The sequence below is a fragment of the Teleopsis dalmanni genome, chromosome 1 (assembly GCF_002237135.1).
Source record: "Teleopsis dalmanni isolate 2A chromosome 1, ASM223713v2, whole genome shotgun sequence".
NCBI classification, from domain to species: domain Eukaryota; kingdom Metazoa; phylum Arthropoda; class Insecta; order Diptera; family Diopsidae; genus Teleopsis; species Teleopsis dalmanni.
Window position 1 is genome coordinate 232,670,004 of NC_051846.1, and position 11,834 is coordinate 232,681,837.

At 29.3% G+C, this 11,834-nt stretch overlaps 1 protein-coding gene across 1 annotated transcript; it reads left to right on the forward strand.

The window, feature by feature from the left end:
- The first annotated feature begins 3,747 nt into the window (after window positions 1–3,747).
- Window positions 3,748–5,461, forward strand: LOC119672652 (bystin-like). The gene is made up of 2 exons (XM_038083760.1): window positions 3,748–3,920; window positions 3,980–5,461. The coding sequence occupies exon 2, from the start codon at window positions 4,092–4,094 to the stop codon at window positions 5,349–5,351; it is 1,260 nt and encodes a 419-aa protein (XP_037939688.1). The 5' UTR covers window positions 3,748–3,920; window positions 3,980–4,091; the 3' UTR covers window positions 5,352–5,461.
- The last annotated feature ends 6,373 nt before the right edge of the window (window positions 5,462–11,834 follow it).

Sequence of the window (11,834 nt, forward strand, 5' to 3'; positions counted from 1 at the left end):
TGAAAAGTTAATAAAGGAATGAATCTCTCAGCAGAGACTTTTACATTTCAACACTCTGATATAATAATTAGAAGTAATAAAGGTGAAGGCACTAAACACAATGGACTGATTTTTCAGAATTAGTTTTTATGAATTAATTTTTGTTATAGAACGCAATGTCTAGGCACACTAAACTAAATTCCATTAACTTTTATTTATACTGTACCGCTGTTATATGTATAGTACATGTAGTTAACAGATTACATATCTTATTTCTTTGAAACATTTTGCATTATAAATTTGTTGCATATTTTCCTTTGTAATATGTCAGCTCTTAAAAATCGGCTTTCTTTACAAAACTCAAGACTCCTTAAAAGTAACAAAGTCCTTGAGGGGTGAATGGTATGCCTACAAATTCAAAAAATTAAAAACAATTACAGGTGCCACTTGCCATAAGAGGGAAATATTTTTGTTTATAATGTACCACTGTACATACATACATATATATGTACATGTACACGAATATAAAACATATACTAAGGTGAAATGTGAGAAAAATAAAGGTGGACTAATTTCTACGGTGCGTTAAAAAGTAATTAAGTATGCCTAAACACATTATGGCTTAAAGGGTTTTGTTAACCGAAAAATGTTATGCCTTCGCACTTGCACTTGCCTGCGCCTGTATGCATGCATAAATACGCTTTAACATGAAAGTGAGTACAAGCGCAAATCTGTTCATAAATACTGTTAAGTAAATTCGCATTTGCAGTGGCAAATGTAAGCCATGTGTGTGTGCGTGTATTGCATTTGCAGCGAACAGGCAGTCTTTTATGCACTCACAATAAAAATGTCAGCAGCACAAACCGCTAACCCTTTTTTGTTTATGGCGCTGTGCTTGCATTGTTGTTTTGTGTTCTGTTATTGTTTTTTGTTTTTGCTTTAATGCAAACAATTTTAAGGCATATAAAGCACTAAAAATTACAACAACAACAGCACCTACAGTACTTATACGGCCAATGCAAAACATGTGTCAGCAGTTAATTGTTTTAACACCTACGAACCTCTTTACAGTGTGTTTATATGTGTAATTGCATATCCACTGTGTTGCGCCTGTATTTGTACTTGGTTTTGTAATTGCGTTTGTACGGCAATAATCCGCCTTATGGGACTTAAATCTCGTCGAATATATTTTGATTTATACAATTTTTATTTTATGCTCTACCAACGTTTTTAATTACTATTTGGTGGAAATAAATTTTTAGATATATTTTTTTATAATCCCATGTTGGCCTGTTATGTGGAACCTTGATTAAGTAATACCGTGGTGAGTTTATACAATATTCATACTCACCAAATCATATTTGGGTATTAATACCACTTTAAGTTAATGCATCGTGGCACAATAATGGTGGAATAATATACAAAATAAATTGCATATTTCAGCTAATTATTACGATGTTTTTAAGTATGAGTCTTGAGAATACTTATACAATACGAATTACATTTTGAACTACTTTCAGATTTCAGACTTCTTCAGACTTCACTTCCAATGTTTATAATATGTTTTAAAGCATAAAGAATAAAAAAAGCCGTTGGAATGTGATTATTAAAGCTCTTAATAAATAATTTTACAAAAAAGCAAAACAGAAAAACCGTCTAAAAGACGCTCTGATTTCACTCTACAATTATGATTACAATAACCCCTTGCACACGTTTTTAGCACATTTACGCTGTCTCATTTAAGCGGTTTTACTCATTATATCCATTCATAATGATGATTTACCACAAATGAGGTTTCATATAAATGACCTTATTATCAGTAAATTAGCTAATTTAAAATTAATTTTGTTTGTATGTAGTTATTTGTCCAATTTTTCACCAAAATATTTGTTACAATTATGTTGACAGAATGATTTTAAATAAATAAAATTAAATATATATATCTACATATATTTAATTGATTTTTGATGTCTGTTTTAACGAAAGAAGCTACATTTCTAATAAAACTAAAATTTTCAATAGAGTGGTGTTTTAAACAGCAGTAAATAACAACAATAAATTTATTAATTAATTGAATTAATTAAAATAAATTAATTATATATATTAATTATTAATTATATATAAAAGTTAATTGAAAATATAAATAAAATTATAACTTAAATTTGTTCTATCAATTCTAAAACAAATTAAAGGCATGATCACAATGGGAAAAATGAATTGTGTGTGAAAAACAGAAATGAGTCGGTATGAATATCGTAGGTAAATGATAGGTTTTTATATATATATATATATAAATGTTGATATATTTATGCTTTAACAAGATTTAATACTTGAAACTTGAAAAGTTTGTATTAAAATTAATTATTTTGCATATCCACAAAATTTGTATTTTAACAGTTCGAAAAATTGGCAGCAATTATTAATATAAATATAACATTCATTTATCAACAAATCAACTGCGTTTTTTTTATATAATAGAACAAAAATTAAATTTTGAAAGAATTAAGCTTCTGTTTAGTTTATTGAAAGGATTTTAGTATTAACAGAATTATAAGATTTCAAAACAAAATATATATAATATCGATTTATATACTTCATCGCATTAAACCAAAATATCCGGCGTTCTCTTACATCAAACTTGTTTCATTTAAGTTGTTTTGCTCTTTAAGTCCGCTAAAGAGAATAATTTAATATATAAAGAGCTTTCATGTGGTTATTACAAATCAACTGTTTTAAAATGTTGAATGCAACCCTAAGGTAAATTTCCCACAGGGGAAATTACCAAAATTTTTATTTTGTCATATACGTCATGTGTTTTATACGTAAAATGTAATATTGCATTCACATGAAAGTTTTGTTTTTAATTTTACTTGTCATTTGAAATTATTCTTGATATCGGTAGCAAAAAAAGTTCAAAACATAAATTTGTGTAGAAATTTTAGGAGCTGAAAACAGATGATTTGTAATATCTACAAAATCAAGGTGATTTTAAGTTGGACAGTTCACCATAGTATAGTATTGTACAGAGTAAAGTTGTGCTATTGTGAACGCAATATTGAATGAAATTTTCATACTAAATAAAACAAAATTGTTATCTCCATACGAGTATATCATATGTGCCAAGTAAATATTTAGTGAAAATAGTTAAAAAGAGTGCATATATGATAAATCTGACAAACAAATTACAATAATGTTGTATGTTTAACGATATTTTTGCTTTTTGATTGCAGATGTCAGTTTAAAATTTTTGACAGCTAAAATGATAAACAAAACTCTTGTGTGAATTCAGTATAAACAAACAAATTATTTAACATGTATAAGTCATGGAAACGACAAATTCTTAATTTCATTAAAATATGTAGTATTAGCTGTAGTGGAAACATAATATAAATTTGCGTTGATGAAAACTTATTACTATTTTTATTACAATCTTGTATGTAACATCACTTTTGTGCAAACTCGTTTTACAAAATTTTAAAAACTTTTTATGTAACTTTTGATGAAATTAACATATTAATTAACTGCACTGCAATCGTAGTGACAAATATATAAATCAATTTCTAGCGTAATTTAAATAAAATTTGAATAATACTTAAATTATAGTGATTAGTTAAAAAATTGCATAATTTTTATTACATATTACAAAAAATATTAAATAACATTAAAAATTCGCTTTAAAATGGTTTTACTTGGCAAATGCTTGCTCACTGCATAAATACTCAAGTAATACACAAGAATTTTTGTGTTTTGTGTATTTGTCCATGTGGCATCACTGTTAACACAAACCCAATTCTGTTTTGACAGTTCGCATGTTTTGTTTTGCTTGCGTTTTCTTTCTCCGTCGGCACGTGTGTGGAATTGTATGGCGAATAATTATTATTAAAATTAATTTAAAAAGTAATATAAAATAATAAATTTAATATAAATTGTGAAGAAACTCAGTAAGTGTTTAAAGTGTAATACGTTTTTCAATAATAAAATAAGTTTTGTTTGGTTACAGAGTAAAATACGTTCTGCGCAGAAACACAACACAACAAGTTGGTGGTTAAAAGTAAAACGTGCGTTCCACATATAAAATTAACGAAATTCCTAAACGAAATATTTGATTTAAAATGGGAAAAACAAAGAAAGTAATTGTGATTAAAGATAAAGATGAGAAAATAAAAAATCCCGAAAAGTTTCGTTTACGCACAGAGGAGTCTGCAGTTTTGGATAGCAAAACAAGTCAGAAAATTTTGGCCGCCGCAAAAAAACAACACCTGGAGGAGAAGGAGGAAGATGCCGCCTTCAAAGTAACCAAAAGTGTTAGGTTTGGTTTGGATAGCAAAAGCGAAGACATCGATGTTACTGACACAGACTTTTTCGATGACATACAAATGGATCCGGAAGATATGAAGACTTTTGAGCGATTCTACAATCCGCAAACTGAAAAGAAAACATTCAATTTGACTGAAGTAGTTATGGAAAAAATTAAAGAGAAACAAGCCGGCGTATTGTCGAAATTAAGTGATGCTGGTTCATTAGACATTGAAGATATTGATCCAAGGGTTAAAAGCATGTACGAATCTGTGCGAGATGTTATGAAGCGCTATCGTAGTGGTAAAATACCGAAGGCGTTTAAAGTCATACCCAAATTGAAAAATTGGGAACAAATACTTTTCATCACTGAACCGCACAATTGGAGTGCAGCGGCTGTCTTCCAAGGAACGAGAATATTTTGTTCGGTATTGTCAGAACCAATGGCACAAAGATTTTACAATTTAGTGCTACTGCCCAGAATACGAGATGATTTGTGTGAATACAAAAAACTCAATATGCACTTATACAGTGCACTCAAGAAGGCTTTGTTCAAGCCGGCTGCTTTTATGAAAGGCATCATCCTGCCACTATTGGAATCGGGTGATTGCAACTTACGTGAAGCTATTATTTTCGGTAGTGTTATAGCGCGCAACTCTGTGCCGGTTCTGCATGCATCTGCGTGTTTGTTGAAGATTTGCGAAATGGGTTACACTGGTGCCAATTCCATATTTATTCGTTATCTACTGAACAAGCGTTACGCATTGCCATACCGCGTGATTGATGCTGCAGTTTTTCATTTTCTGAGGTTTGAGCATGACAAACGCGATATGCCAGTGTTGTGGCACCACAGTTTACTCGTTTTCGTCCAGCGCTATAAAAGTGATATTTCCTCCGACCAAAAGGAGCTTTTATTAAATCTGTTGCGTAAACAATCACATCCAAAAATTACTAGTGAAATTAGAAGAGAATTATTGGCAGCAAAGTGCCGCGATGTTGAGGCGATGGAATCCACTAATACAGCTGAAACGAATTCGAATGCGATGTACACAGATTACAAGATGGACGATGATTAGTTGGAATGAATTTATAGTTGAGAGATATTGTGTAGTGTGATTTAAATATAACTTATTTATGTTATATAAAAATTTAATTATTTCTGAAATTATAGAATAAAATTGCTAATTAAATTCTGAAAGCAACTGTTTTGCGTAGCTCAGTGCGTGTGGCGACGTTTGTGGGTGTGGGTGGGTAAAGTGCAGCAATTACTCTTGGATTTGCTACTTGTTCATGCGTGAGTTTGCTTTGCCGTTTGTGTGTGAAATCCGCCACTTCAGCGGATGACAGGCAAATTCGTTACACGCCTCAGTGCGCCCAACTGGGAACTTGTGTGCGTGTTAAGTTCCAATTTATGCGGAACATCAGTAGTTTAAACTGCATTCAAAACAATTTTTATTCAATGTTATTGCATAAATAATATTGTATGTATAAATGTGTTTATATACATAAAATCCGCTGCATTTATTGTATATTAAATCCATCACATCTATTAAAATGTGATATATTTGCATATTATGTTAGATTCAAGCTGTTTTCATTGATGGATGCTAAATGGAATATTTAGTGAAATTAATGCTTTATGCATCACGCTACCAAAGCAGCTTAGAGGTTGGGTATGATTAGCTCATCCCTTCCTGATCTTTAGCTAATTGAGGTTTTAGCATTGCAATAATGATTACTTAGTAGTAACCATATGCTTGTGTTGAAGAAAAATAATACCTAAGTCATATTGTCAATAAACCATGTATAATCACGAATGTTATTGTTGCGAGTTGTTGCGGATCGTCCCTAGTTTTCTTTATCAAGTATGACTTGGTTAGTGCTATTTGGGGGAGTTGTTGTAGGCCAAATTGATATGATAAGCATGCACCCTCTAAAGTGTTTTTACAAGCAGCTCCCAGTGGGTTACCACAACAACATACAAAGGGATAGTATGGGTGAAGTGAGGAAGTATAAGGTTAAAGCAAAGAATCTATAGTAAAAAGAAGTACCACGCTCATACAAATGAAATACCCACTTTATTTTACTGGTGGATTTATAATAAATCCACCCAACCTCATGCAACAATGTTCGATCGAGTCACAACTGGTATGATGTTCAGTTCAAACTCATTGCAACCCACAATTGTTTTTATATGCCTGTTTCTTTTGCCTTTCTTGTTTTTATTTGTCTATTTAATTCATATACATGGATTGGTAACGAAGTGAATAGTAAAGAAATCCCTCAAATAATTTTTCGATATACTTTGTTGCTTTATTTTCTTGTACTGAAAAGGCTCATATCATAGGAGTAAAGAATAATAGAATATATTTTTTTTTTATTGCAAAAAATGATGCACTACAAAATCTATTATGTATGTACAAATGTGATATTGGAGACATTAAGTCTGCAGTACATAAATAGGTATGTTTTTATTGCACATTTGTGCATATATTTTACCTCAAAAGGAACTACTTCTTAATAGTTTGAATTTTTGGTGACTTTTTGTAATTATTTTAAAAAATATTTGCAAGATTCATATAAAAGTTTTTGAAAAGTATTTTAAAAAAAATAAAAATATTAGAAATGTAAGAAAAATTTTAATGCAAAAATGTGTAGAAGTCACTAAAACCACTATTAATGCCTCCTGGTTTAAGGAAACGCATGAATGCTATTTACACCGGATTGAAATGTTAAAATTGGTGATTACGATATTGCTTCGGAAATATTGCGCATGAACAATATTTAAGAATAAAGCTTCATAGAATTGAAGAAATCAGATGTGAGACATAAATAAATTTGTAATGTATTTTAACACTACATTCATACCAATAGCAAACAGGGAATTTTGTTTTTGTTTTATACTATTAAATTCAAAAACTTATCAAATGTATACAATTTTGACTTCGTCACTGAAATGCTGTTTGATCGCTTGAACATTTTACAGCGAACAAACATACAAACATGCATATAATGTAATACAGAGGGTTGCATGTATGATTGAATACGTATGCAGTCAGGTTTTTGTCAGCCTTACTCGACTCACATATAGGTTTGAACTGAACATCATACCAGTTGTGACTCGATCGAACATTGTTGCATGAGGTTGGGTGGATTTATTATAAATCCACCAGCAAAATAAAGTGGGTATTTCGTTTGTATGAGCGTGGCACTTCTTTGTACTATAGATTCTTTGGTACAATAAAAATATTTCTACTATTTTACTTACTAACCAATGATATTTTGTAGATACGCGTTCATCCGGTTACATTTATTTTTAAATAAGAAGAGGTTTCAAACCTCTGTATAAACATTATTACTGATAAAAAATTTCAGTGCAGATACCCTTCTCATGCACTACTTTAATGAGAAAAAGTACGACCAATGCTGATGTTTTGATATTAGTAAAATTGTTTGGCATTTGATGATTCAATAATCACTTTAATCCAATTTAAAACATTAAATTCAATCCGGTATCGATGTTACTTTGCGCGCCTTCCGGTAAATGTACCTAACCGAACTTATATGTTAAGTATGGATCTTTCATTTTGTTGACTCACACCAAATTATTTTGATGAAGTATATAAAGTATATTTATATATTTATGGTTGGTTGATTGCAGTGACAGGCCATTGGATAACTTCCATGTACCTCAATTAGCGATTTTTCACCGTTTTGCTACCACATTCCTCTCAAGAACCCTAGTATTAAAGAGTAGAGACTAATTCCAACCCGCCGAATTTAGATATTTTAGTAGGTCTTTCGTCTTCACCGATAAACAGTCTGATAAACTATCAAAGAAGTATCTTCCTAAGAACCTATAACTTCTGGACGCCAAAGCCGGGCATTCACATAGAAAATGTATTATGGTTTCTTTCTTCTGCGAGTTTCCACAACTTCTGCAGTGAGCGTTATGGGGAACGCGCAGTTTCTCATGACCAGAAAGAATTGTAGTAAGCCTTGCAGTGTTCACGCGGTCTCTTTTAATGAGTTCCGAGAATCTATTTTTATTATAGGTGGACCATGTTAACCGGGAAGCTGCACATGACTTAAGTGCTTTCCATCGGTTATTAGCAAGTTGCAGAAAGTAGAGGTCTCTTAATGGTCTTTAGGGTATATTTAATATTTATTTTTAATAGTTAATATTTATATTTATATTATTTAAAGTATATAAATTTGAAACTCCTCCCGTGCAGCCTTTGGAAACCTTGCCTTCGATCCAGTAAAAATTTTTTTGTGTGGAATTAATAAATGTTGATATTAATGGCGCTTCAATGAGTGCCTCTAAATAAGTTCGTATGACGGACATTATTATTTTGTATTAGTTTGTAAACAACTCTCTGGTTGTTTTTAAGGTCTAATTGTGTCATTATTATGCAGTATATATCTTTATAGTCACAAATAATAATAGCATGTGTTGAATAGTAATTTTGTTTTGTGGAGAGTAAAAATTCCACTTATTAACGTAAATCTATATAATTGTGGTATATGGGAAAAACTATTTAAATATTTTAATTTGCAACTGTAATTATGACGAACAAAAACGGATTGAACTTTGTACAGTTGACTTCGTCCAATATACAAAGACATACAAATTTTAAATATGTACATATATATTTTTTAAATGTACTTTTCATAAACTTTTCTTTTTTTTTTATTAAAGGTAACTCTTTATTAATTTATTATTGATATTAAAATTAAATTTTTTGTATCTATATTAATAGAAGAATTTTTATATTAAATAAATAAAATTCATTCGATATCGTTGAATAAAAATTAATGCTAGTCATTTCTATATATATTTCATTTTTTTGATGACCTCGGACTATCTAATAGTTCCGCGTACATAGAACTCTACCGATTCTTATCAGCAATAAAAATAAAACAAATATAAATATTATTTTAAAATCATTATCTGCAGTGAAAGTTTTACATCTTAAGATTGTCGTTAGTTTTATTAATAGGACTGTAAGTGCAACTGTTGATTGTTGTTGATATTTTAAAACTATATTGTGTTTTTGTATTTTGTATTCAAAGCTATTTATTATTTACTTTGAGTTTTGAAAAATGACTGCATGCTATGTCTGGTAGTAAAGTAATATATTTCCAAATAACATTTCTTGACAATAAATATTTGGCACTCTCCTAAATCGACATTAATTCTATTAAATTAGATTAAATTAATTGTTAATATATTAATATATCTTGTAATAATTGTTTTTTTAATACTTTAGATTAAGTATTGTGAAGTATTAATTTATAAATATAAAATATTTATTTATTACATACCTTGACTTTGCATTATAATTATTGCATTTTTAGTTTATACGAGTTCAATTTATTATTCAAATGTTAAATTTATTAGAAACTGTCTTTAAAGTTTACTTATTAACCCAAAACAAGACAGTATTTAACAGATGATAGTAATTCCATTGAACTTAAAATATATACGAGTACTTATAAAGTATATACATATATATTATATGCGTGTGTAAATACATTACTTAACATTATGAATACACTATTATAGGATGTAAATAAAAGAGCAGTTATAAGACAAATTTCGATTTTATTCAATAACAGTTTTCTTTAAAAGCTTCTCTAACATTTCGATGCTTTTTTTGGGTACACGGAATAGGGTTCAGATTCGGGAATTACTTCTTTATTGGAGGCAAATTTCATTCCTAAAGGTATTCAGCTAACAAGTAGTAATCGCTGACAGGTAGTTTGATGACACAGTAGATATGGAATTAACATTGTTCAATTTTGGCATTGTGATGATCCACATGTTGTGTTATGGTACATTGGTTTGATCATTTGGTTCATTTTTCAATATTAAAAATAACATAATATAATCGAAATTAATAATCGAGGTAAAATTAATATGGTGACTAAAATCTTATCGCTTTCTTTGGATGTTTGCCCTTTTAGTTGTTTTTCGATTGGACTCTGAAGTGTAATGATCAATCCATGTTTCAACTATTATCTCTTTCTAACAGCGTTTATTATGATATCTTTAATGTGTTCGCTATCTTTTTGACATCATAACTATTTGGGTACTCAGATTATATCTACATCTAAGTTTAAAATTACGCATTTAAAGCGCTTTCCTTATATCTGAAATATTGAAAGTTTTAATATTGCCTTGCATTAGTTATTGCATTATATTTTATTATAATTAATAATAATAATTAGTGACTTGAATCCCCTGTGGTTCTTTAAAGTTCTTCCTCTTTTAATAACTCCCTCTTTAAGTTAAAGTTACATTATATTAATAGAGATTTTAAGTAACTAATATGTGATAATGCAAAGTATTGGTGATTAATTGCATTCTATTTTTTTGCAATAGGAAATAGGAAATTTCTGCTTAATACAGATTCACCTAAGATACTTTACAATTTTACTTCAATGGTTGTATTTAAAAAAAAAAACATTTTTTTGCACATCCGCTATAGTTTATATAACTCACACAGGTCATGGTTACTTATCTTTGTTTCCTATTTTAAAATACGTCTACGTCTGATTCACTTGTCTGTCGTTTTAGGTGATAAAGACAGTATAAAATATATAGGTCTTTACGCGTGCGGCACGTATTAATTGTAAAGGTAATAAGTTTACTGATTAAAAATTGAAAAATAACATTTTTATCTATACATTGTTGCGATACACTCACTGGTTGTTAGCAATTAATTTTGTCATTGTATTTTTAAAATATGTCTTCACATTTTTTAGTTTTTTATTGAAATTGGATGTTCTTGTTTTTAATGTATATCTGTTGCTACATTGGGTTCTCTGAATATCAGAAAGTAACATATTTGGGTATATTAAGCTCTATGTTTTATTGAATTATGTTATTCTTAAATTGTTTTTCTTTTCTTGTTGCTAGGTGAGTCAAACATGTGCCTGTTGCTCTTCATAAAATATATATATAATACTCTCTTATAAATGATAGATATAGTGAACAAGTAGGTGATATAGACAATAATTTTATCTAAGCTTTTTGTGTAGAACTTTAATGACATTCGCACTTGCATATATACTCTACAAAAATGTCAATGAACCGTCGTATTAAATATGCTATATTATGAATGGTATTAAAACGTTATAAATTAAATTAGGAATTATAAACAAAGTTACATATAAGAGGAAAAAAATGCTTATCATTTTCTAAAAAATTTTACACAATAACAATCTAAATGCATTATTTCATTAAGTTGTCAATAAATTTTATTCGCTTTTATAATATATATCATTCCAATCCACTTTAGTGAGAATATTGGCAAGGAAACATGTCTGATTTTCTTAGTAAAATGTTTTTTTTTCTTTTTGCTTTTTTGTATTTAATTTAAGAAATTATGCATTGTACGTGCAAAAATGTATGCATATACATCGTTTATAAATATCGTGTAGTCATTTATTCCTCTTTATATAAAAGACAATAATTATACAGTATGCAAAAATCTATTAATTTATTCCTATAACCTTGTACTTACTTATTCAATAACAATTTAATTATTATT